Source organism: Hemicordylus capensis, chromosome 6 (genome assembly GCF_027244095.1).
Source record: "Hemicordylus capensis ecotype Gifberg chromosome 6, rHemCap1.1.pri, whole genome shotgun sequence".
In the NCBI taxonomy this organism is placed as follows: Eukaryota; Metazoa; Chordata; class Lepidosauria; order Squamata; family Cordylidae; genus Hemicordylus; species Hemicordylus capensis.
Window position 1 is genome coordinate 128,913,814 of NC_069662.1, and position 27,708 is coordinate 128,941,521.

The window sequence follows — 27,708 nt, forward strand, 5'->3', positions numbered from 1 at the left end:
TGACTGTGCAAGTATGAAAATAGTGCTGAGTGAGTTGCCCTTTTGTCAAATCCTTTGAGCTCCTGGTCATTAGAACTATTTACATATCAATAGATGGCATTTTAGAGCAACTCAAGAAAAGTCAAAATTGTGAGGGCGACAGAAGCATGAGACAGACATGGAAAGTATGTGAGCACATGAAATTGTACATAGTCCTCATTTCTAAAATCAAACTTCTCAGGAAAAAGATAGGATGAGACAAGGGAGCTGAAAGAGCTGTGGTGCTACCTACCTCTTGAGCGAGTTCCAAGAAAGTTGTCAGAAAGGGAGAATGGATGGAATCCCATCTGATATGCAAGCTGCAATGGAGCTTTATTTAAGCGTTATTTCAGAACTTTCTCTTGTTAAATCCTGCATCTTCCTTTTTATTTGAAATGGTAACAGCTGACACTGCATAGTGCTGACTTTACAGCAAACTATAAAACGGCACAATATGTTGCAGTACAAAAGTTATATGAAAAGAAATGAAAAATATTGATCAAAACATCAAGTCAAAGTAAACCAAACTTTTATTTTACAGTTTCAAACCGAGAGGCAGTCTTATGCTTTAATAAAAGCAGAGTGACTAAAAACCCTCAGCCTACTGAAAAATGTCCAAACTTGAGGAATGGTTGTATCCACACCACAACTAAGGGATTATGCTGTACTACTTAAACTCTTAGGTGCCACTCTAGAGTGTACTGATACAGAACTCACGGCTGGTACAGAACTCATATTTAGCTTATGGAGGATACGGCTGCATTTGAATGGCAGGGCAGCTCTAGGTCCTCAAGCTCTATGTCCTTAAATATGCCTGCACAATTGTCCCTCCTGTTGAAGTAGATTGGTGCAAGGAGCCTTCTGGTCAGATTTTCCTTTCGTCATAAAATTCACCTTTTGTTGTATAAAATAGTTTTGGGTACCCAGATTACAAGTTAAGGGCAATCCAATATTTACTTTCAAAATATGTCTTTACAGAACAGAAGACACCAAGTTAATATCCATACTCTTTTAATACTTCAAATATAAGGACACAAAAATAATGTCTATAAATTGCTCTTAGTGGCTTAATTCTAGAAACCTAATCCTTAAAGTAAATGATTTTGTCAATGTTACAAAAAAAAAACCACAGTAACAACTTGGGTATTGTGACATGCATCTCATAAATTCAATTAAAAATGCAATTCTGACTGGAAGTAGTCCTTGAGGCAATACAATACAGGTCACCATAGCTGAGCACATAGAAATAAGTTTCTGTTTTCAATAAGGATTCCTTCCCCCACCCCCTTTCAAAACATGTCTGTGTACAAATACTATGACTTGGATCCAAAGTGCCCTTTGCACAGTGGAAGGCACTTTGTGACACACAGGACATTGTGTGTTTGACCAATTTCTAACTTCCCCCAGCTGTAGGCCCCACCCTGCATTGCCTGTCATTCAGAAGGTCTCCACAGCCTTCAGGAGCGGCTTTGCAGGAGGTGCACGAGACTGATGGGGGAAAGAAAATACACAAAATACTACACACAATTATTTGGATCCAAGCCCTTATATTGGAAACTAAAAATAAACGATTGTCACAGTTAGGCAGCTATAATATATCCCAAACAATCATGAAATTGCATCGAAAATGTGCAAAAGAAATTCAAGTTTCTAGTTGTCTATTAAAAAGTACGAATGGCATGCTTTGCCTTGTTGCTAACAGTAGAAATCCATACATGTAAATTACAACACACTATATCACCAGCTGGTATGTTGCCATCTTCTGTGTTTTTCTTGCTTCCTGTATTTTTCTAGTAAAGACATACTACTACACCCCAGAACTCCAGCTTATTGTCTCAGACTTTAAACCAGAACTCTTATTTTGGAAAAGTGGTTCTTTAAGTTTGTTACAAACAGGTACTGCCCCAATGAAGGCAGGTGACATCTAGTGCTACCCCAAACAATCAACCTTAACTGCAATGTCTCAGGCTAGTGATTGCACATTATACAGCACTGACATTTTCTGACTGAAATGAATGCCTTTGAGCCGAAGCAAAATTTGGATGTGTGCTTTAATGCTTTAAGAATACAGGTAAGCCCTGGTATTTCAAATGCTGGATATTCACTCAAGACATGTCACTAAGCTGCCGTGTGTAGAACCCACTAATTAACAATTGATTGAGAACTTTTATCTCTGCTTATAACAACTTTGGATGCCTCATAAAAGCATATATTAAACTGGAACCTTGGTATCTACATATTCAAATTGAAAAAGATCTCAACTCACCTGAAGATTGTCTTAGAAGTGCCACAGAAACAGCACTCCAATGTGAGCAAACTGTGGAAGGGTACATTAAAATTATTCTAAATATCTAAGCTAGAAAAAATGCTGATGGAAACATTTGTATACAATAAATCTACAGCATGACTCAGGACACTTGTCTTGCCAAGAACATCTTTCAACAGTGTCTTTTGAAGTTTCCTGGAGTCTATGGAACGCAGTACACAGCACTGGCTCATCCGATGGAAGGCTCAAGATCTGGCTGATGTGATACTGAAAGTCTTCCTAAAGGGTGCTTTGCATTTCAATGAATTCTCTACAAATGCCTCTGAAATGAACTACTTCACAACCCACTGAGCAGAGTCCACATGACACAGTTGAAGACTCAGTCCAGCAATACCTGGCTATGCAAAGCACATGAAAACCATCCACACATCAAATTGCTTGATGTGATAGAATGATTTATTTTTCTATTACCAGCAAGTCATGAGTGACTTGTTCTGAGGTATGTGTTTGGGCTGTGAAGGACACCTATTCGAAAGAGCCCCTGGCTTTGAAGGTCCTTCTTCAAGCTCTAATGTTTTATGGCTGGACCATCTCCGCTGGGATAAGATTCCCTGTTGTATCCAGCTGCATACATTTACATGAACATGCCGAAACAGGGCATTCAGTATGGTCCCTGGATTTAAAAAAGAAAAGAAGGGGAAAGCAGCATTACAAAGTGGTATGAAAATATTTTGAATCAGTTCTGTTTCCGAAAATTGTTCAGCAGCATATATAAGCAGAGAAAAATTAAGATGTAGAATTTACATCCAAAATAATAATGCTCAAAAAGTCATTTGGCAGAAGGGGCTTGCAAAACAAGGCACCGATTATGAAACACAGGTAGGTATGCATAAATGTAAGCAGTATGAAAATATTAAGATGTGATGCAAATTAAATCTATTCCCTTCCCCCCCGCCCCAAGTTGCTCATGCCTGTAATTCAGTCTACAACTCATTCAGCACAGACTTACAGAATTGCATTGAATTATGCAAGCCTAGTATATTATAGGCTGTCTTTCCAAGGCCTCTCTGAAATAACGTCTCTTCCAATTCTCATTTTAGCAACAAACTCAAAGTATACTATTCAGACAAATTACACGACTTAAATTGATTCAGTATTATTGATTCAGAACATGTTCCAAGAGCCTTGGAACATGTTCCTGCATGTAATACAATACAATCTACAAATATGTATTACTCCTGTATGTAAACCCCACCCCCACTCACTTTTGATCCTAAATACATTCTGTGGCAATGTCAAATCAATTGCAATGGAATATTATACCCATTTCCCATAGAAGAGTCTGTGTGTGTGCACGCACAGTGCTCTGGTTTGCAGCCAAAGTGATAAAAGGATTCCCAGACAGAATGGGATGGAGCTAAAAGGTAATACAACCTGCCTTGAGATAATCACTGAACAAAAATTAGGTGATTATAGATAATTTCCCCATATTAGATCTCAAGCATCCTCCATTTAATGTGTCACTTGGTCTTTATTGTAATAATGAGGACATAGAGACTAAGGGAGGGAGCAGGACAACAGAAAGCAGAATGATTTAAGAGCAGGCAAGAGAGACCATGGGGCATAAGGATGCCCTCCACACCAAAGCTGAGAAGTGCATAAAGGCCATATAACCTCCACTTGTGTGTAATCAAGACAGCACTATGGTCTCTGTTGTCCTGCTCCCTCTTTTAGCTCCTATGTCCTCATCATTATTGTAAGAAATGCCAGCTGACACACTAAGTGGAAGATGTTTGGGACCTAATATGGGGAAATTATCTACAATCAACCAATTTTGCTCAGTGCTTGCTTGTCTAGAATCAAGAATTATGTCTCCCATAGCAACTGCCTGAATTAAGAACCAAGGCCAGAATCCTATTGATTATACACATAGAGTTCTGCATGTACCATATTTACCCATCTAAGACAAGGTCTTCCTCCAGTTCCATTTATGTTTAGGGAAGGTGAGGAAGAATAGAAGAATAGATAACCTGCTCAAGGGAGATGAACATGCTAGCCCAAAGCTAAATCTCGGTGGAGAGGATTTGAGAATAAGCTGCAGCAAGCCATAGTTCATGCACTCTTTTCAATGAGGAACTTTACAACTTCCAGTTTTAGTATGAACTAATCAAAGTGTGCTTTGGTCCATCAAATTGCTCCATCTAAATATGGGAGACTACGGTTTATTCAAACCAGTTAGTTGACTAACTTAGCTTGCAAGTCAGGATCATTCAGTCTTTATTACGGTCTTTGACCACTACAGGAAGATGCTGAAAGGCATCATCTCATACTGCATGGGAGGAGGCAATGGCAAAACTCTCCTGTATTCTACCAAAGACAACAACAGGGCTCTGTGGTTGCCAGGAATCGACTTTACCTTTACTTTACACTGGATCTAACCATTAGCGAGCAGAGTGCATTGGATTTGTATTGTAGAACAACAGAATTTCGCAACTGTGTGTGTGATAGATTTGCATCTGTTAACAAATATTTGATGTAGAATTCATCTGATCGTCCTGGCAGGTTAGGTAAAACAGGGTTAACTAACCTTCACCTAAGACCTATATAAGAGACACAATGCAGGAGCACATGTGCACTGACTCGGTCTCCTCAGAGTTACAGGAGCAATATCTCTGCTCAATTGGAATTCTGCTATATCTGCCAGCCAGTAGTTCCGAAGGGGAGAGCATTAATACGGGCCCTCAAGAAGGCCCATCTATGTTTAGGGAAGGTGAAGAAGAACAGATAATCTTCTGGGCAAGTTCTCATCCCACCACCGAGCAGGGTGGAATGACCTAGATGTCCTCGAGAGGTCATTCTGATATTCAATATCCCAGACCCTTCAAGTCAGGAGCAGACTGTAGTTTAATATCTGGTTTGGGAGCTAACTGGTTTAAACAAATCCATTTTTACTATTCAGATGAAACAGGCTCGTTCAAAATGTCACCAGTTTTAAAGTTTCGGGGCACACTGTGGCTTGTTCACAATCCTTTCAAACTTGCTTAGTCTAAACTAAGCTTATGAGCAGGGTAGGCAACCTTAACTCTCCAGCTGTTTAATTATAGATCTCATCATCCTCAGCCACAACAATTGTGCCTGGGAATGTTGGGAGTTGTAGTTCAACAGCTGCTGTACAGCCAAGTTTGGCTACCCCTAGTTTAGAAGACTTCCCAAAGAGTCCCTCATGCCACATAGCAAGCAGTTTTGAAACTGAGGGAAGCCTCAAAAGACAAGAACATCAAGGCGGGGGGAGTCATAATTCCTTCACATGCTGCAACAGTCCTTTGAATCTTGGCCTCTGACCTATGGACTTGCTTACAATACTCACACTTTTTTTTTTAAGCAAGGAAAATATATTGACTGATAAAAGTCATTCATGTATCATTGACCATTACATTGAGAAATAAAGCAATCCAGAAATAAAAAATGTGCTCTCAACCCTGAACTGTATTTCCTTAGTACAACTGGAATGGACTGTAGAAAAGTTTTAAAGAACTATGTATTCCTCATATATTTTTAGCCTACTTTTCCTTAAGGAAATTAAGTTTATGAGATCACCCAGCATATTCATTCTCTCTCTCTCTGTTCCATGTGTGTGCCCCCCACCCCCAGACACTCCCAATCAAGTTCGCAATGGCTGGACCAATATGAACCAAATTTGGTACAGTTGTAGGGACAGCTCAACAGTATAGTTTGTGATGTCATCCACCCCAATTAAAGATGGGAGATGTGTGAACGTTTAAGGCTGAAGTGGGCTAACTTGTGAGGATTAAAATTATAGTGAAAGTAAAGCAGGCAGATTAGTTGTTACCAGAACTACTTGTTTGTGTTTTAAGACTGCTATGCTTTGAGTGTTCAGATTTCACAAAGAAAAGCAGAAAGATTTTTAATCCCCATACATTCTGAGAAAGTCTAACCAGATTATCTTCAAATACACCCTTTATCCCTAATAATGCTTATTAGCAACCCCTTAATTTGCTGCTAATCTGACTATAGGATTCTGGCCTCAACTCTCAGAGCAACTGTGGCTTTACAGTTTTGTAGTATTCTGATGGTAAACGCCAGCCTACACATCCAGCAAATCATCTCGTTGAGACTACAGATATGAGGGATATGGCGCAGATGTCTGCCTTATGCAGTACGTTAACTCGTGTTATCTTACCTGAACCAGCTAAGCATGTGTCCGGCATGACCACCATGCCTACAGTTGTGGCACCAAGTAAACCAGTTGTTGAACTGAGCTAATTTCTTGTCTTTGCTGAGATCCACCTTTTCATCTGACTTTGATCCTCCTGTGCATAATAAAACATATTTAATGTATCTGCTTCCATAGTAGCTAGGATATTTAAAACCAGCAGAGCCTGAACTGGCAAGATAAGCAGAGAGCTAATATGAAATAATTCAGGAGAAAAAAGCAACCGATCAGTCAACATCTCATCATCAAGTTCAGATGCTTACATCCCTCAAGCTAAAAACAATTCAGTAATTTTCATACTTCCTTTATGGAGTTTAAGATGACAAATTATGCATTTATGAATACGTGCAATTTTTACAAATCTTACAGCATAGAATATTTTTCAAACAATATACAATAATAATCGGAACTACCTGACAATTACAAGCATTTGAATGTAATAATATCTGGTGTTTGGCTCCAGACCACAAAGGCAATCGTCTTTAGGGAAATAATAAAGGCCCCTTCAAACACTCCACATTCCCTATATAAACAGCACTTCCATGTGGGGGAAACATTTAAAACATGCATATAATGTGTAGCCACCACACAAATCTATTTCATTATATGGTCATACAATGCAAAGCTGAGCTCAACAATCTTTCCCAGCATATGTACTTGAAGTACAACAGGTACTGTATGTGCAATTGCCACACATGGACCAAGAGCCAAATAACCAAGGGACAAATTCCATGCACTCAAGTCAGCACGTGTCAAAGAACAGCCCCTGCTGCCACACAGCAAACCACTTTTGAAATTAAGGGGTCTTTCAAAAGTAGTTTCTGGTATTGTGTGTGGGATCCACAATTTCCAACCATGATCTACATGATTTTGTTCGTGAGCTTCATGGAAGTGGTCTTCAAGGATCCTTACCACTTTGTCAGTTCTTGCAACTTATACCAGAAATGCTTGCTCTCTCTAAGCCAGACTTCTGGCACTTAAAATGGGGTGGGGGTGGAAGAAGGAAATCTGTTAATAGTATACAAACAATACTATGGACAAACCATTATTAAGTAAAGGGGAGAATATGGATCAGACCAAAGGAACACTTCAGTATTAATTAAAGGGAAACTATATCGTAATAATGAAGACAGGACATACAATTATAAAATACAAATCAAGGCCAATGACAATTTTATAAAATAGTTGATCCTAACAGAATACCATTAAATGCATTTAATGGAAAGCAATTAAGCAAAACAAACATGCAGTCATTCTACATCAATGCTAGAAGCTTATCAACTAAAATGGAAACATTCAGCAGAGTCCTACCTGGGCAGCTGGAAACTGGAGTTCCCATATTTATCAGGCAAAGTGCACAGCGAGGAAGGGGCTTGCGGCAACCAGGACAGCTGGTGACCTTTGACTTGGTTGGGGATCCACTCACGCCATACTGACTAAACCCTCGACCCTGATGAGGTATGGCGGAACAGCTGTAGGAGATGGATTTTCCACAAAAATTGCAACTTACGAATACCTTGGTGATGGGGGGGGCAGGGGGGAGATAAGGAACATGATGTTTAAGCCGCAGTTCATTCACTGAATTTTTTCCCCTTAGTTAATATATTAAAATCAAGAAGCACGTGCATAGGGACAACGCAGCATGGGGCCCAAGGTGGGAACAAATGTCCCTGGGCCATGGGGGCCATCCAAGGTGCCCCTCGCCCCATTCCCACCCCCTGCTGCCTTCAAGACCACACACACTACAGCATGCTGGCCACACCCCTACCCTGTACATCACACCAATGTGGGGGGTGCAGACGAGCAACGAGCAAGTGGCAGCCCCTCAGCCTCTCCAGCTAATGAAGTGCTTTCTTTGCTGGCTGCAAAGGGCAAGAGGCGGCTGCATGCTCATTCCCAGCATCAGCCATGCTTCATGCATGGGCATGATGATGCAGGGGGAAGGGGCTTTGCTGGCATGTAGTAGTGCACTCGGTGGCCTGTCCTTGGGCCGTTGGCAACCTCGCTATGCCCCGGTCTAGAAGGGACAACAAGTCTCCAGAAAAATAATATTGGCATAAATACACAGCATTAATGATTATTTTCAGGCAGCTGAAAGAAGAATCCAGCTGGGGTTTCCCCACCCCTTAGCCATTCTGTCATCCAGCACTGGAGTAACATGTGAAAGACAATGCCTATTTGAGAGCAAATACAGTGCAGAAATAGTTCAGCCAGAAATGCAAAACGCCAGGTTTGTTCTAGGCAGCAGTGCCAGAGACCTGACTTGCTACCATTTTGATTGAGCTTTCAGTGCTTCACGGGAATCCTAGTTTTGTTTCTGCCTCTTAAAGCTGCAGATGATTTTCTCTAGAACGTTTCAACCGTCTATAATTGCTGAGAAAAAAACTAACACACTTGTGGCTCAATGATCAGGAGAAAAACAGAGAAGGCGTGTGGGATGGAAACAGCTTAATTTCAAGGATTTGGTCAACTTAACCTAAGCAACTCCATCTGTTCTAAATCTAGGAGGCTCTAGTAACAAGCAGCCTATTTGACTGTATGGGTGTACAGTTTCCTGTCTCACATGGGGAAGGGAGCACAGAACGTTAATTCTTTGTCGCATGGACAAGCGGGTCACCTTCCCCTACATCTGCCTTATTTACTTACTTTTCTCCAATTGGCTAGTTTTCAATCCTTGGTCCCACTGGCCAATTGTTCCCATCTGCCAATTCTAGTAAGAAAAATGTTCAAAAAGAAGGGATACAGGAGATTCAAACAGGAATATCTTGGAAGATCCAACAGGGAATCTACACAACTGCAGCACAAGGGGGTCTGGAGTTGCCTATAAGCCTAGGTAATATCTGGCAAACTATTTTGACATGGCTTGAAATAAAGGAACCTTGAAAACATGGTAAGTTTGAGGGCCTTGCCCAAGCAAGTCACCATGCCAGGAAGCGTAGATATATATTTTTGCCTAAGCAATCTTTTATTTACTACTTATGCTTTCTATCAGTTTTGAAGATTTCCTCCCTTTTAAATGTGCCATGTTAACTCTGATGTCCTTTACACAGAACTCAGTTTTACTTTTTTTAAAAAAAATTTGCACTGTTCTTTGGGTTTTCAAGCCACACCTTACCCATACTCATCTGAGAGGTCAGATCAGGTCTGAGTAAGCAGCACAGGAGGTAGGGATGTGTACAAACAGAGGTTTGTGAGCAGGTGCGGCATCTTTAAAAAGGAGATCTAAGGACCTGCTCTCCACTGCCCCATGCAGTTTCCTACTGTGACGGCACTCCTCCCAAGAACCCACATGTGGTGCCAGCATGCACATTCTAGGAAGGAGCACCGTCACAACAGGAAGCTGAGTGGGGCAGTGGAGAGCAGGAAAGGACCTGTTCTCCTCCTTTTTAAAGACCCCACTCGCCCCCTCCCCCCCCAAACCCATGCACAAACCTTGCTTCGTACACATCCTCAACGAGAGAGCTGTAGACTTTCCAGAACCATCTGGCTGGCTAGTGCTGGAAACCGGATGCTGAACTTGATGGATCTTTGGCCTGATTCAAGCAGGGCTGCTTATGTTCTCACTTATGCATACCAGATTGATAGACACCGAGATAATACTGGGACTCTCTTTATAAATAGGCTCTCTCATGTGGCCTGACACACTATGTTTCTTAATCCTATAGCTTTTATGCCAATATGTGGTGAACTTTCTATTTGAACATAAGGGCATAGCATGACATCAGTCTGTCAGTAATGGCTAGGGCAGGGCTTCTCAAACTTGGGTCCTCAGATGTTATGAAATTACAACTCTCATCATCCCCTGCCACAATGACCAAAAGCCACGGTGGCTGGAGATGATGGGAGCTGTAATCCAACAACAAGTGGGGACCCAAGTCTGAGAACCCTTGGGCTAGGGCAAACACCCACAAACAGCTGGATTTTCCCCTGCTGTCAAATGACAGCTGAAACTCCTCCTTATCCTTTTAGGAGGAATGCTACCTTAGACAATCACTACTCCCCGATGGCCAAAAGTCAGAAGTGAGAGATAAATTTTTTAAAAGACAACTTTCACTCGTCAACAAAAGACAGTTAGTGGAAGTCAAGAGATCCATTTACAATTGTGAACCACCTACAGTGAGGGAAATAAGTATTTGATCCCCTGCTGATTTTGTCCGTTTGCCCTCTGACACAGAAATGACCAGGCTATAATTGGAATGGTAGGTTTATTGTAGCTGTGAGAGACAGAATAACAACAAACAAACCCTCAAAAGCCCAGTGCCCAAAAGTCAGCGATGGATTTGCATTGTAGTGAGGGAAATAAGTATTCGATCCCTTCACAAAAGATGTCTTAGTACTTGGTGGCAAAACCCTTGCTGGCAATCACAGAGGTCAGACGTTTCTTGTAGTTGGCCACCAGGTTTGCACACAACCCAGGAGGGATGTTGTCCCACTCCTCTTTGCAGATCCTCTCCAAGTCAGAAAGGTTTCGAGGCTGATGTTTGACAACCCGAACCTTCAGCTCCCTCCACAGATTTTCTATGGGATTAAGGTCTGGAGACTGGCTGGGCCACTCCAGGACCTTCATGTGCTTCTTCTTGAGCCACTCCTTTGTTGCCTTGTCTGTGTGTTTTGGGTCATTGTCATGCTGGAATACCCATCCACGACCCATTCTCAATGCCCTGGCTGAGGGAAGGAGGTGCTCACCCAAGATCTGACGGTACATGGTCCCGTCCATCGTCCCTTCGATGCGGTGAAGGTGTCCTGTCCCCTTAGCAGAAAAACACCCCCAAAGCATAATGTGTCCACCTCCATGTTTGACAGTGGGGACGGTGTTCTTGGGCTCATAGGCAGCATTCCTCCTCCTCCACACACGGCGAGTTGAGTTGATGCCAAAGAGCTCGATTTTGGTCTCATCTGACCACAACACTTTTGCCCAGTTCTCCTCTGAATCATTCAGATGTGCATTGGCAAACTGCAGACGGGCCTGTACATGTGCTGCCTTGAGCAGGGGGACCTTGCGGGCACTGCAAGATTTCAGTCCTTCACGGCGTAGTGTGTTACCAATGGTTTTCTTGGTGACTATGGTTCCAGCTGCCCTGAGATCATTGACAAGTTCCCCCCGTGTAGTTCTGGGCTGCTTTGTCACCGTTCTCATGATCATTGCAACTCCACGAGGTAGATCTTGCATGGAGCCCCAGACCGAGGGAGATTGACAGTTATTTTGTGTTTCTTCCATTTGCGAGTTATTGTGCCAACTGTAGTCACCTTCTTACCAAGCTGCTTGGCGATAGTCTTGTAGCCCAGTCCAGCCTTGTGCAGGTCTACAACCTTGTCCCTGACATCCTTCGACAGCTCTTTGGTCTTGGGCATGGTGGTGAGTTTGGAAGCTGAGTGATTGCTTGCTTCTATGGACAGGTGTCTTTTATACAGGTACTGTAACAAGCTGGGATTAGGAGCACTCCCTTACAGAGGGTGTTCCTCATCTCAGCTCGTTACCTGCATATAGTGAAAAGACACCTGGGAGCCTGAAATCTTGCTGGCTGATAGGGGATCGAATACTTATTTCCCTCACTACAATGCAAATCCATCGCTGACTTTTGGGCACTGGGCTTTTGAGGGTTTGTTTGTTGTTATTCTGTCTCTCACAGCTACAATAAACCTACCATTCCAATTATAGCCTGGTCATTTCTGTGTCAGAGGGCAAATGGACAAAATCAGCAGGGGATCAAATACTTATTTCCCTCACTGTACATCTCAGGCAATACTTCATGCATGTTAGCTAGTTTCATCCAATATGCATTCAGGAAAATTAAAAAGCACCTTTACCTGTGCTAAAGGTTTTGAACTGGGATCCAGCTTACTTCGATGGATATCAAATTCTGCTCGCTTATGCCAAAACCTCCAAGCATCCAATAGATTCCGGTAGTTTTCAATCCAATATTGAACCCGCTCATCTTTCAGTATATCAGAGGGAGAACCCTTAAAAAGGTAGACATGAATCAATTAAGAAAGAATTACAATACACAAAAATGTACAGAAAGCTGATGTAGCTTAGTGACTAAACGGCTGAGCTGTGAGTCTGAATCTTACTTCTACTGTGAACTCACTAGGTGGCCTTAGGCAAACCAATCCACTCCACCTCAGCTCCCCATCTGCAATATGGGGATAATCCGATCTGCTTGCCTTATGGGGTTGTTTTAAGAACAGCTGCAAGATCATACAAATGAAGCACTTTTCACATACAAATGTCAAATGTGCCATACAAATGCTTACTATCACCATTAGAAATGGGCAGAATTCTCATTAAAAGGTTCAGATGAAACAAGTGAGCAAGAATCCTAAGATATGACTTTTGCAAAGCACAAGAATAAAATGAAAAGCTGGCTAGAAGATTTAATAAGCATACGAACCTGGCTTTTACCAAGTCAGACGGTTGGTCAATCTAGCTCAGCATTGTCTACACAGCTTGCCAGGGCCTTCTCCAAGGTTATGGGGCTGAGAGTTTCTCTCAGCCCTATCTGGAGATACCAGGGAGGGAACCTGGAGAAGGCCTTGACAGTCTGTGTAGACAATGCTGAGCTAGATTGACCAACAGTCTGACATATCTGGCCCTGCCTGGATATGCTGCCAGGGATTGAACCTGGGACCGCCTGCATGCAAAGCAGATACTCTGCCACTTCTATTATTTTATGGGCTATGTGACTGATTTACGGCTGCCTCAGGTTCAGAAACAGATTTAGAAAATCTGAACAAGAGCACTGTAGACAGTAATGTAAGAACAAATAATGTGCACCAAAGAAACACGATCATTCTCGAATGTTGCAATCTGAAATTATTTCACAGATAAATACAAACCTGTAACATACAATAGCTTGCTGTCTGGACATCGCCAGTTCTATCAACATAACTTTCCATTAAGTCCACTCCATCCTTTGTTAGTCCTGTCAGTAGGATTCCTTCCAGGTTTCCAGCTTCTTTCATTTCATTTGTTAGTTTTTCAATGAACCTATTCAACTTTTTCAAAAAAGAAAACAAAAATGATCTACTGCACTCTTTGGCTCTTTAGAAATGGTTTCCCCCACTAAACAGCAAATGTATAATGTCTGGGCATTAAGGGGTAATGGATCCCATTACAGCATCAACATCCTGATTACAGCAGCAAAGTCTGCAATTACTGACTAGGGAGTTAGGCCTGGTAAATACAGTGCAACTTCCTTCTGAGAAAACATGCACAGGATTGCAATGCAATAATCAGTGATGTGCAATAGGTAAGGAAAATATAGTAAGGAATATCCATCACCACATTTAATTACATTCCATTTATAAATGTTTCCAACATGTTACATAACAGTGGATTCCATATCAGTGTGTTGTACAGGCACCTCCACAAATAAGTCTACAAAGGTAACTAGCCCCCCCCCCATGCCCCCCCATTTACTAGCCTAGCCTGCACCCCTCCTTTGTGACACATCACTGACCGTTAAAAAACCACCAACGTCTCCAGTTCACAAAAGCTCCCTGGCCAGCACCCTGTCAATTACTTGTCATAAGCCAGGGGTTCCCAACAAAGGATACTAGTATCCCCCCAAGGGTATTTTAAGGGCTCCCAGGGTACTCAGAGCCCTCCTGCCTCCCCAGACTGCAGTTGCATTATTTGTTCCCCATCCAAAGATTGCCACCTTGAAGCTGACATGTCCTCAGCAATGTGTCGGCTGCAGAAGAGGAAGGGGGTGAAGAGCCTGCTCCTGATTGGCTGGCTACATGCTGAAGCTCAGCATAGCTCCGACAGGCTTCAGAAAAATTAGCACTGACAAGTTTACTAATTTCAATAAGACTGCCTATAAGTAACTTAGTGTGGATGTGAGCCGGTAACATGTCCCCCTAACTAAGTAACTTAGTGTGGATGTGAACCAGTAGTTGTCTCCCTAACTGTAACAGTTAACTTTGTGTGGGCACACACACACTAGAAGTCTCTGTGGGGTTCCTGAGGTGAAGGTTTGCAGGACTACCAGAGAGCCAGCGTGGTGTAGTGGTTAGAGTGCTGGACTAGGACCGGGGAGACCCGAGTTCAAGCCCCCATTCAGCCATGAGACATGCTGGGTGACTCTGGGCCAGTCACTTCTCTCTCAGCCTAACCTACTTCACAGGGTTGTTGTGAGGAGAAACTTAAGTATGTAGTACACCTGGGCTCCTTGGAGGAAGAACAGGATATAAAATGTAAAAATAATAAAATAATAATAATAATACCTCAGAACAAGTGTGCAGAAGAGAAACACTTGTTTTAAAAAAAGGTTGGGAACTCCCAACATGTTCCTATTGCGACAAGTTCCTATTTACAAGCATGTACAAAGGCCACTGAAATAGTAAAGTTAACTCTTGTTCTAATTTGATATTACACTTAATAGCACTTACATTTATATACCGCTTTATAGCTGGAGCTCTCTAAGCGGTTTACAATGATTTTAGCATATTGCCCCCAACATTCTGGGTACTCATTTTACCGACCTCGGAAGGATGGAAGGCTGAGTCAACCTTGAGCCCCTGGTCAGGATCGAACTTGTAACCTTCTGGTTACAGGGCAGCAGTTTTACCACTGCGCCACCAGGGGCTCTTAAGAGTGGCAAGTAGTCATCAAATCCCTCAGAATGGCAAATCCCTCGTTCCCCCCCCCACACACACACCCAAGATGGAGATTGTTCTAGAATTCATATCATTTTGTTTTCTAAAGTTTCCTAGAGTAAAGTGAGAATACAATGGCAGGTCCGGTCATCTCACCTGAGCATCAGTCAGAAATTTACAAGCAAATGCCACTCTGTCTCGTACAGCTACGTTACTTTCATACTGAAAGAATACAAAATATATTAGTATTACTAAAAACCACCGCTGCTCCTAATAAGGATGACATAACTATTATAAACCCCTGCTCACTGGGCAAAAAGGCACTTTTCAAAGTGGTGATTCTCTTTATATTTAGCAGGAGGAGAGCAACTGGCCCTCTTGGACCCTAGGACAGCATCCCTGCAGTGGCTGTTGCGTGGGTCCATCTTGGGTTTCTTTTTAGACTGTGAGGCTTTTGGTGACAGAAAACCATCTTATCATCATCATCATCATCCTATGTAAACCACTCCAAGGACTTTTTGTTGTTGTTGAAAAGCAGGATATAAATAAATGAAATAATGAATTCTATTGTTACATTGGGTTGTATTCTAAGAAAGGTACAGTCATGACTACACACCACTGAAATCAATGACAAGTTAGTTGTGACTAACTTAAGCCCCATAAATTTCAATGAGACTTAAGAATCCTAATTTCCTAAGAATACAACCAATTGTTGTAAATTACATGTACCCTCTACAACATTGAAAAAAATCATGTGACAAATTAACCAAGCCAATCTAAGTTATCTTGTTATAACCATGCTCTTTTCTAGTTGCTGCTTGCCCATTGCTATGCATGATCCACCAACTTTCGTTGGTTTCCAAGCATCTTTTCCAAAACCTGGGAAAGGTTCAGAAGCAGATTGCAATGAAAGGAAAGGCAAGACTGTTCCTCTAAGGCAGGGCTGCACAACTCTGGCCCACCACCTGCTTTTGAACTACAACTACCATCATCCTCTGCCACAGTAGCCATTCATCAGGCATTATGGGAGTTGTAGTCAAACATCTGCAGTTGAGCAGCCCTGGCTCCAAGGAGAATTCACACAGACCCACTAAATAAACTAAACGTATACTTCAGGGTCACCTTAAGTAACTCAGCAGGGAAATGCTTGACTAACAAGCAGAAGGTTGCCAGTTCGAATCCCTGCTGGTACTATATCGAGCAGCAGCAATGTAAGAAGATGCTGAAAGGCATCATTCTCATACTGTGCGGGAGATGGCAACAGTGAACCCCTCCTGTACTCTACCAAAGAAAACCACAGGGCTCTGTGGGCGCCAGGAGTTGAAATTGACTTGACAGCACACTTTACCTTTACACATATACTTGAGGATACCTAAGGAAGTTCTCCAGATCAGGACTGCTGCTTGTAAACCAAATTTGTACCCCACCACCAGGCCCAATAACTTTACCACAGTGTTCTGTTTTCTGAAGGCTGCTTAAAAAAATCAAGTCACTGAACCTGTTTACTAATCTATAAACCAGGTCAAGTTCCCCCCTTCTGTATCCCAAAGATCCCCAGAGACTACGGATCTGCATCTATATATATTTCCTTGAAGGACTAACAAAAATAGCTTACCAAAACACCATCGTATGAACCTGATTCACTTGTCAGAAAAGCAAACATGGCACACAGATAAGGGTTGTTAAGCTGTAACCTTAGAGTGCTGCACATTTCCCTCCACAAGGAATTCTTTTCATCTGTATAGCCTGATAATGCCATGGCCACTACATTGAGATTGAGGTCACCTGCATAGCAAAACACAAAAAACAGCGTAGTAATCAACACTTCCAAGTCATGTGACTCCATTTCCAAGAACATGATTTCAAAAACACCACTGCAATCTTTTGTTTGGAATGAGGTAGGGAACTATGCTATCCTCAGCTAAAGTAACAGATTACTCAAGTGTTATATAAAAGCAAATGCCATGGATTCTGAAACAAAACTTGCTTTGTGAGTGAAAAGAAACATTACCTACATGGACGATTTTTATGCAGGTCTTTTTATTTTGACCTTCTAATCTAGAACTGATCTTCCACTCTTGGGAACTGCTGTTCCCACGACTTAGTACACCATCAAATAAAAGCTTGAATTGGGGTTTGTTTTTGCCTTACTGCTCACATAGTATTTTCATGACTGTACAAAGGACTGATTCTTTGTGGACAAAATCTCCTGTATTCAGGCCTACTTGGACTCCACTATTTCTGCAGAGTCTATTAAAGTGGTGTCCAGCAATCCCTCTCGCAGTATTAGGTTGGATCAGTTTCAATCTGTGACGCCTGATGACATAGACAAGCTGCTTGGGGTGGTGTGGCCTACCACTTTTTCTCTGGATCCTTGTCTGATTTGGTTGCTTCTATCTATCAAGGAAATTGTTGGAGGCGTCCTACTTAATATCATTAACTCATTGCTGAGGGAAATTAGGATGCCTCCGTGTTTGAAGGAGGCAATGATTAGACCACTTCTTAAGAAGCCTTCCCTAGATCCCTCAATGATGGATAGTTATAGGCCGATCTCCAATCTCCCATGGTTAGGCAAGGTGATTGAGAGTGGTGGCTAACCAGCTCCAGGCAGTTTTGGAGGAAACCAACTATCTAGATCCATTTCAAACTGGCTTTAGAGCAGGCTATGGGGTTGAGTCTGCCTTGGTCAGCCTGATGGATGACCTTTACCAGGGAATCGACAGAGGGAGTGTGACTCTGTTAGTTCTTTGAGATCTCTCGGCGGCGTTCAATACCGTCGACCATGGTATCCTTCTGGATCGCCTGAGGGAATTGGGGATAGGAGGCACTGCTTTGCAGAGGTTCTGCTCCTATCTCTCAGGCAGATTCCAGATGGTGGAGCTTGGTGATGGTTCCTTTTCAAAATGGAAGCTATTATATGGAGTCCCTCAGAACTCCATTCTGTCACCAACGCTTTTTAACATGTTTATGAAACTGCTGGGTGAGGTCATCAGGAGATTTGGTGCAGGGTGTTATCAGTATGCTGATGACACCCAAATCCATTTCTCTTTATTATCATCATCATCAGGAAATGGCATTCACTAGCTAAATGCCTGCCTATGGGCAGTAATGGGCTGGATGAGGATAACAAATTGAAGCTGAATCCAAGTAAGACGGAGATGCTCATTGTGGGGGCTCGGAATTTGAGGGATGAGTTAGATCTTCATGCGCTGGATGGGGTTACACTGCCCTAGAAGGAACAGGTATACAGCTTAGGAGTGCTCTTGGATCCAGGCCTCACCCTGGTATCTCAGGTGGAGGCTATGGCCAGGAGCACTTTCCATCAACTTCGGGTGATTCGACAGCTGCGTCCATTCCTTGAAGAGAACAATCTCAAAACAGTGGTGTATCAGCTGGTAACCTCCAGGTTTGACTACTGCAATGTGCTCTACATGGGGATGCCTTTGTACACAGTTTGGAAATTTCAGTTAGTTCAAAATGAGGCAGCCAAACTGGTCTCTGGGGTAACCCAGAGAGACCATATTATGCTGCCGATATGTTTCCGGGCAAAATATAAAGTGCTGGTTATTACCTTTAAAGCCCTGAATGGCTTGGGTCCAGGCTACCTTAGAGAGCGCTTTCTTTTGTATGATCCCCATCACACATTAAGGTGATCTGAGAAGGTCTATTTTCAGTTACTACCAGCACATATGGTGGCGACTCAGAGGCGGGCCTTCTCTGTAGCTGCTCCTGGCCTATGGAATGCACTCCTGGCAGATATCTGCAGTTTAGGCTCACTGTTGGCCTTTAAGAGAGCCCTAAAAAACTTACTTGTTTGGCCTGGCCTTCCAAGGTTTTAAAAAAGTATTTTAATTGGTTTTGAATTGTTTTTAAATTGTTTTGAGCACTGTTTTAAATAGTGTTGGGTTTTTTTGTCTTTTAAAATTTGTTGTACACCGCCCAGAACCTTCAGATGGGGAGGTTTATAAATGTAATTAATTAATTAATGATACCTGTCCTCATGTTTTATTCACTAAACTGAAATGGATTTCAAATCTAGTCCTTTCTCCCGCATTGCACTGATCTGGACCCAAAGAACTTGAAGTGGAAGGAAAATAACTAGCAGCATTGTTCTCCAAACGCTTGTGTAAGCAGAAGTGTTTGCACGGGGCTACAATAGGTAGGTTCCATGGCAGTTCTCATGTTTTGGCCACAGAACACATCTTTGAATTTAGTTTAATTGCTCTCATTAAACACTTTAGCAAGACTTGTAAAAACAACCCTACTGTGAGCAGGAGACACTTTCTACATATGGAAGGACATCCTTAGATCCAATCCTCTGCAAAGTCTACACTAGAGACAACATAAATCTAGTTGGATGAACAAATATAAACAAGCTGCAACAGAAAGAAACTCACCCTACAAGAAGACACCAAATCAGAACAGGTACCTTTTCCAGAAGAAGCTCCTTTGTTCAGTATCTGTATTGCTCGCCGTATGTCCAAGTTGAATAGTGCTACAGCAGCGGCTCGTTCCCAGTCTCGTTCTTGTTCCAGAGAGTTCAGAAAGGGCTCCACATCCAGATCTGTGCCCTTTTTTATCCACCCACAAAGCTGCAAAGCTAATGATCTCTCCTCACTCAGATATTGAATAATATCGGCTTGTCTATCAGATCCGCCCCTGCTATGTCTGAGGTTCTCAGTGGTTCCTAAAGAAGAATTGTTTGAGTTATTACACACAGAGATTCATGCAATCATCTCACATTTTTTAAAAAATTCAAACTAAAATCATTTTTAAAATACAGACATCACACCACCCCCTTCATTGTATTCACAAAAGACCACTTACTACTTAAAACACTGAGACAGATTAAATCTGACCAACATCCTTACTTTTAAAAAAACAAAAACAAAGAAAATATTGGTAATGAAGTGAGTTTTTTCTTGTGGCTTGTCTATCAGTCATGTGCCTAATGAAAATTACTGGCCCGCATATTCTGCAGCCCTAGGAAGGTGAAAGAAGAGCCGTACTCTTGCAGGAAGGCTGCAGAGAGAGGCTTCTTTCACAGCTAAGCACATGTGGAGTGGGGGGAGGAGCGATTTTCACTTCTCACCCCTCCCTCCAGAAGTTATTTTGGCTTCCGGAAATATGTCCCTGAGGGTAACAAAGCCCCCAGAAACAGATTTACACTAGGGGATAAGCAGCAGCTTTCTCTGCAGCTCCTTGCAAGTCTTCTTGCAAGGGCACAGCCTTTCTTCCACCTTCTTAGGGCTGCAGAACATATGGGTCACTCATTTTAGAAAAACAACCCAAAATCTATTATCTATTTTTAGGGACCTGGGCACAAAGCACCTTAGAATGCTGGCTTTCGATTGTTGGTGTACAACTGGTGCTTCATGTAAGCCCTGAGAAAAGGCTCAGAAAATATAATTTGAAAAGACAGGCTGGCAGTTCAAAGGACAAGGAAGAGGAATGTTGTATTAGTAATTGTGTTTTCTTCCCACACCTCTTCCAAGGATCTCAAATTATCATACATGGGGTTATTCAATTGTTTGTCTTCACAACCACAGTATGACCCATTTTTCTTTCTTTCTTTAAATCAACATTTACTTACCCATGGATGTTTTCACGATAGATTTGATGCCTGCATAAACTAAGGATCCTTTATTTCCTGTGAACTTCTGATCCATATCCTCAGTATACTGCTTCATAAGTATTTTCAGGTATAGGAAACTTGAAAAATTATTAATAAATGTGTGGAGGGGGGAAAGTTGTCACTTTTGTTCTGCTCACTAGCTTGGACATTTCTGTTTTATCACTGGATTCAGCACACCTGAAGAAAGGCTTGAAGAAACAAATAGGGATTTGCACAAATTGATTTTTTTAAATTCGATTTGTGCCCAAAACAAATTACCCCTGATTTGTTTTGTATCCAAATCTACACCCTCCAAATCAAACCAGGTTCGATTTGTATTTGCTTTGATTCGATTTTTATTTGGACCAATTCAGACCAGTTAACAAGGTCCAAGGGGCACCAAATCTGAGTTGTGGGTAGGTCCCCATGCGTGCCACCTACCACCCAAATTTCAAGGCAGTGGGACACTTGGTGGATTTTTAATGAATTTTTTTTTAGCTTTTACTGATTTTGAATATTTCTGCCAAAGAAAACAATGAGGATTTGAAGTTGCCATATCCTAATCCTAAAATAGAACCCCAGCTTTCATTTTTTAAAAAAAGCTATGCTCTTGTCCTTGTAGAAGTGGAATTATGGAGCAAAATGTGCAGTCATTATTTTTCAAGTGTTTGGATAAATTGTTGTATAGTAACTTTTCCTCATAATGAATCCCTATGAGGATTCATTACACACCTTCATTTCTTCTGTTCATTTTGACTGTCAACGGCCATGTACCAACTACATCCCCCCACTGCAAGGCAGTGGGTACTCATTTTATTTTTTAGGAATATAGAGATGTTTAGATTCTTTGGTGTCTAATAACTTTTCCTCATAATGAATCCCTATGATGATTTATTATACGCCTTCATTTCTTCTGTTCATTTTGACTATCATTGGACAGTGCCAATTGTCAACTGCCATGTGTCAACTACACACACACACACACACACACTGGGGTACTCAGTTTATTTTTTAGGTATTTTTGAAGTGTTTAGATTCTTTGGTGTCTTCATTACACACCTTCATTTCTTCTGTTCATTTTGACCCCACTGCTTTGCAGGTGGGGGTGGGGAATTAGTGCATCCTATGTTCCAGCTACCCCGCAACCCACAAGCCACTGGGTACTCAGTTTATATTTTAGGAATTTTTGAGGTGTCTAGACTCTTTGGTGTGTAATGAATCCTCATAGGGATTCATTATGAGAAAAGGTTATTTATTATTATCTATTATTTATTTATTGAATTTATATACTGCCTAGTATAAAAATCTCAAGGCGATGTACAGAATTAAAACATAAAATATAACACATTTAAAATCCATAAGATAAAAATTAGATAAAAATGTTACACACATTAAAACTTAAAAATTGAAACCAAAGAGCCTAAACATCAAGTTTATTTATTTATTAAATAAACACTTATTTGTTTACTTACAAGAGCCTAAACACTTGAAAAAAAACTCTAGAACATAAACTGAGTAGTAACCCACTGCCTTGCGGGTGGGAGTGGGGTCTAGTTGGCAAATGGCAGTTGACACTGTCGAAAAGACCATCAAAATGAATAGAAGAAATGAAGGTGTGTAATGAATCCTCATAGGATTCACCAAAGAATCCAAACACTTGAAAAATAGTGACCACCCATTTTGCTCCATAACTCTACTTCTACAATGGCTAGAGCTTAGCTTTTTTTTATTTTTTTAATGAAAATAGGGAATCTGGGGGAATTAATAGGAGGGATCCAACTCTCAAATTGATTCAAATCGAATCAGGCACGATTCCATTTGTACCCAAATCTAGCCAATGGACCACAGTGGTAATTTGTTTTGTTTCCAAATCACCTGTATCGGCTAGATTTGGGTACAAATTGATTTGTACCCAAATCAATTTGTATATCCATAGAAACAAATGATGGCTGAGATCCAAAGAGCTGCTTAGACCACACAAAAGGCTTGGGCTAACCAAACTGTTGACTCCCCACCCCCAGCCTTTAAACAGCTGATCCCACCCCATCCCCTTGGTTACACAAACAATTTGTTATGCAGCCAAAGGGACGATCATTGGAGTCGTCCGGTTTTCACTCAGGCTTAGGTTTTATATTGTTTTATTACGATTTGTACTTCTCTTGGCAATTTTAAATACGGGGCAAACTGAAAGTTACATTTTAATTAGAATTTTATTTCAGTTATTGAGTTTTTTCAAATCTTTGTTTCAACTGTACATGTCTTTGTGTCAATTGTTCTGGCCTACAGTTAAGACAATAGACTGAATGGAATAACATACATGCTTTTTAGATGAAGCTAGCCTTCTAGCTATAGGTCAGATGTGTCACTACTGGTTTAACTAAAGGCGTTTCACTGCATAATGTCAGCAGAACCATACTGGCTCCTAAGACACAACAAAAACTGTGTATCTCAGTCCCATCCTACACTAGATCCACCCATTCCCAACAGTAGGGATGTGCACAAAGTTTTATGGAGCTCCAAACCAGTTTGAATGTCTGGCATTCGAGCCTGTTTGGAGGTGTGTGTAGGGGTTCTTTTAAGGGGCACCAAAACCACTGGTGCGGGGCTGCAGCTAACCTCTTTGCAGCCCCGGTCAGCGTCATACTGGAAGTAGCCAAAGTGGCACGCACACATGCCAGCCACTTCCGGTACGATGCTGACCAGGGCTGCAAGGAGGTACACTGCAGCCCCGCACCAGCGGTTTTGGGGAGAGCACCGGCAGGGGGAGAGCGGTGGGGCAGGTAAGGGCACCCTCCCTGCCCCTTAAAAAGGACCCCCCCACACCTCCCAGGAGTGCCCAAACTAGTTCATGCACATCCCTACCCAACAGTCCCTTCTTTCCCCATCCCACTTAGGTTGTAGTTTGTGGATTCCTCTTGCCTGCTCTTCTTCCCCAGGCTTACAATCATCCCACTGCCATTAGTGGATCATCACTGCATATTCTGCTCTTGCCAGTAGAATCCCGGGCAGTAGAGTGTCTAAGGTGGCTTACCACCCTCACCTCATGTTCTAGGGCCAACAGGATTTCTTCCCCCGTTAGATGCCCGACAACTTCTTGTTTACTAGAGCAGACAAGACACTTGGTAACCTACACTTTGTCTTTCCTTCACTCTTGCTATTTCTGAACAGCAGAAATGAATGCCTCAACACAATGCTGGGAAGGAAACAATCCTTTCACCTGTCATCAGAGCAACAAAGTGCCACCTAATATTAAAACCAGCCCCTGTCTGTCAGATGTTTTGCAGTACTCCTCCTGCATACTGAACAGTGTTTTAAAAGGATATAGTGCAGAGTGTACCAAAGTGACTTCAGTTGTGGGTCTTCGTTTCCTGCGAGAATATGGTTTCTCCAGATCTGTTCTGTGTCAAGGCCATACCTGGATAAAGCCCTGAGACGCATTTTGGTGGCTATGTCTTTTTCTAAGGAACTAGCCTTCCCATCTTCTGTGCATTCATATAAATGTCTCCCACATGCCCACATTAAAGAGGTAACTGGACTCCACGCAAGAGAGATCCTTTCAAACACAGTAAAGTCAGACATAGTCCTGTTTGGAGTCACCACTACCATTCGATTTTGATTAGTGGGATGCCATGCAAAGGAAGCAATATAATGTTCACAGGGCTGCACACTCCTTTCAATGATTGTAGGTTCAGTTTCATCTCCTATAGGAGTAGGAGTGTGCTGCATATCATAGAGTCTAATGATATTACTATCCCTGGTTAAAGTAGCTAGCAATCCAGTCCTTGTGGGACACCAAGCTACTTTTGTTAGGGGTTTTGGTTGTTCTGTTAGGGTCAAAACAGGCTTTTCAAACTTTCTAAGGTCCCATATGGCAACCTGACCTTCATAGAAGGAAGCCACACGATCATGGAAGTATGGATCAACAGTTACTCCCTGAACAGCCTTGGTATTCACAAACATTTTTTGGCTTGTATTCCTCAGGTCAAAAATAGCCAGGTTCCGGTGCATTCCAGCTAAAAGAAGTTTCTGGTCTCGTGGAAGCCAAGAAAGGGAGAGGCAAGCATCATTTTGCCCCAGTTCATAAAGTGGTTTTGTAACAACCAGTCCTGCTTCTGTATCTCCAGATGAAAGTCTCACTTTTTCTGTAGCAACTGGAGTTTCTGGAGTGTATTTGCTACTGATGTCCCAAATCAGCACAGAAAAATCAGCCCGATGTTTATCCAGACCAGCTGCAAGCCAATTACTGTCCAGTGGGTTCCATGCCAGGGTGTTACACTGCCGTGCATGTTTTGGAACAAATTCTTTCCCTATCAAATCCTTTGACTTTGAGTTGTGGTCTTGGCCAAGACTAGTAAGGACAACTCGACCATTGGCCTGTCCAACAGCCAGGAGACATTCAGGATCATATTTAGGATACCAAGCCACACATTTCATATATGGAGTGTCTGAGTTAATGGACAACAGGGTAGCTGTAGTTTCCTCAGATAAACGCAGTGATCCTGCTTTGAGTTCAGAACTTACAGCAGATTCAATGTGGTAGAGGCTGAGTTCCGAGTCACACACAACAAATCTATCAACATGGTGTGGAGCCCACAGAATATCAGGTTTGGAGCCACTCATGTCTGCTGTTGTCAATCAGTATAAGCAATTTAAAGTGTTGTTGGAAGACAAGAACTCTGTTCATTCATATGGACGCTGTTAAAAACAAAATAAAACAAAATATGAAATAAGGATCTGAATGGCTTCCAACTCTCAATGATTAATATCAGTCCTGCTTAATATCATATTGACCTTCAGAGGAAACCACATAACAGGAGACTAACCCAAATGCATTTTTCACAAAGTTGCCCTTGTGAGTACTTCTTTTTGAGGTTTCTCCCTGATTTTGGGCAAAAATTTGTTCCCTGTGACAAGATGACAGATGACTGTTGAAATCCACCCCCCAAGTTATTTGATGTTAGAAACTGGAGGGTTGACTTAAATTAAGGTCCTCTTCCTTTTGGGTAAATACAGATATAACTTGTATTTAACCTGATATTTTTAGCGGGGGTGTGTGTCAAATTAAGTTCATAGTTGTCTTCTATTTGGGTAAATACAATATGTATGTCTGTAACAGGCACAACTGTGTCGTAAACTATCATCACCAATACCCTGCACAGGCCAAGCATGATAGGACAAGCCTACCTATCATTATAATCATATTTAGGTATTCAAAACAGTGAAAGCTGAACATGTGTGCTCACTGTCCCCACCTCCAAACTCTAAGCAAACCCTGCAAATCACAAAGTCTCTAACTGTGAGTGGAGTTATAGGTCTCTGTTAAAACATTTAAGTGAACATATGGAGTATGGGAGGGAGAATTACATGTGCCCACCTCTACATGCCCATTTTAAGGTCTAAAAAGAGCCCCAACATGTGTAAGTGTACATGCAATCACCACACTGTTTTTCCAGAGTCCCCAGTGGCAAAGGAAGATCATTCCATGAATATGGTTGTACACACCAGAACTCTTTTCAAACCTTTGTCTCTTCAGGCCTTCAAATGAAGCTGCACAAGTCAGAAGTGAATCCTGCCACAACTCCACTCCCTCATCATTTGAACTTCTTAAAGGGGTTCAGGCCTTCTGCTGAACATGTGGGAGAGGCCAGGGCAGGGGCCGGTTCGGACGATAGATTTGACCGGTCCAGCAAATCACATGCAGAAGAACGCGGTGCTTATGTCTCCTTTTGACCCAGCATATCATCCAGCCACCACACAATTGTGGGCAGGGGAAGAGAGTGGGAAGGGGAACTCCCCTTGACCATGCAATCTAAATACTAAAAGCAGTATTTAAATTGTTAGATTTATGTACCACCTTTCATCAAAATAACCTCAAGGCAGTTTACAATAACTTAATACAAAACTAGTTTTAAACATATTTTCACATTGCAGAGGTCTCGAAAAAAAGCTGGTGAACTACCAAACAGTTAAATCACACATATTAAATTAGAATATATATAAGAAAAAAATACAAATCTGTTTCAAAAGTTTAAAAACACATGCACAATATACACGGGGTCAAGACGATCCGCCCTCAGCACAATGAGACATCTGCGGAGTGGTGCGCCGAAGGGGCGGAGGGCATGTGAACACCCACGTGACTGGCTATCGCCCGAATGGGCCCAACGGGGAGCACGTCAGCCAGGCTGCTTCGCCCACTCTTGTGTCGGGGGGTCACTCGGGCCCTGTTCGATCGCTCTTTTGCCCCAGCAGGTTCTCCCATTCCCCCACGTCCTCGCAGTCACTGAGCCGCGTGGGTGCTCCAGCTGCTGCTCGGGGTTTCTGAGGCTAACGCTCTTGACAGCACGCCCGGGCATGAGCCTCCAAGGCAAACCACGGCTGCGCGCCCACCCGCGCCCTCGAACACCGAAGGCGACGACGTTTTTTTCTAAACTGACGCGCGGAAGGGACCCACCGTCATGGGGATTGGGGTCTCGGGACTAAGCCGCCAAGCCGGGGGGGTGGGGGGGGAGAGAAAGAGGCCAAGAAGACTGAAAAGGAGCCCCCACAACAGCATCGACTTCCGTCTTCAGAGAGGAAAGAACGAGAGAACTCAGTTACTCCTTCCGGTGTCAAAAGGAACACTTCCGATGGGGGCGAGGATATGAGGGTGTGGGCCTCTGTAGCATCTGTTCCCTGCTTCTAGGCTGTGAATTAGGCTGGCCGCTAGAGGGCGGAGCAAATGTAAAACGATTCATTGACGGGAGCGTCCCTCTGCTTGTTTTCTTCGCTGCCCGGCGTCGTGGTTTCTGCAGCAGCGTTTGTGTTGAGGTCTATGCCGGCCGCCAAGGAATTGTGACAGCGGCCCTGAACATACTTCTTGGAAAGAATAATATTGCTTAGAATATATATAGCGTTTTAGAGTGTTCAGAGGGCTGCACTAAGTTATTGCAGTAATCGTTGCGCTACATTTATACATTTGTACATTTATATTCC

At 42.4% G+C, this 27,708-nt stretch overlaps 1 protein-coding gene across 6 annotated transcripts; it reads right to left on the reverse strand.

The window, feature by feature from the left end:
* Positions 1–1,012: 1,012 nt before the first annotated feature.
* Positions 1,013–27,336, reverse strand: MIOS (meiosis regulator for oocyte development). 6 transcript variants are annotated; one of them, XM_053263449.1, is made up of 12 exons: positions 27,188–27,321; positions 26,236–26,549; positions 24,057–25,428; positions 20,713–20,811; positions 19,549–19,806; positions 16,735–16,904; positions 15,276–15,341; positions 13,356–13,514; positions 12,327–12,479; positions 7,830–8,034; positions 6,486–6,615; positions 1,013–2,957 (listed from the first exon to the last, which is right to left on the reverse strand). In XM_053263449.1, the coding sequence occupies exons 3-12, from the start codon at positions 25,351–25,353 to the stop codon at positions 2,861–2,863; spliced, it is 2,634 nt and encodes an 877-aa protein (XP_053119424.1). In that variant the 5' UTR covers positions 25,354–25,428; positions 26,236–26,549; positions 27,188–27,321; the 3' UTR covers positions 1,013–2,860. The 6 variants fall into 6 exon arrangements, 5 of the variants coding, with proteins under 5 accessions (XP_053119424.1, XP_053119426.1, XP_053119428.1 ...); XM_053263451.1 differs by lacking the exon at positions 26,236–26,549 and having other exon boundaries at positions 27,188–27,336; XM_053263453.1 differs by lacking the exons at positions 26,236–26,549; positions 27,188–27,321 and adding an exon at positions 26,870–27,155.
* Between the last annotated feature and the right edge of the window lie 372 nt (positions 27,337–27,708).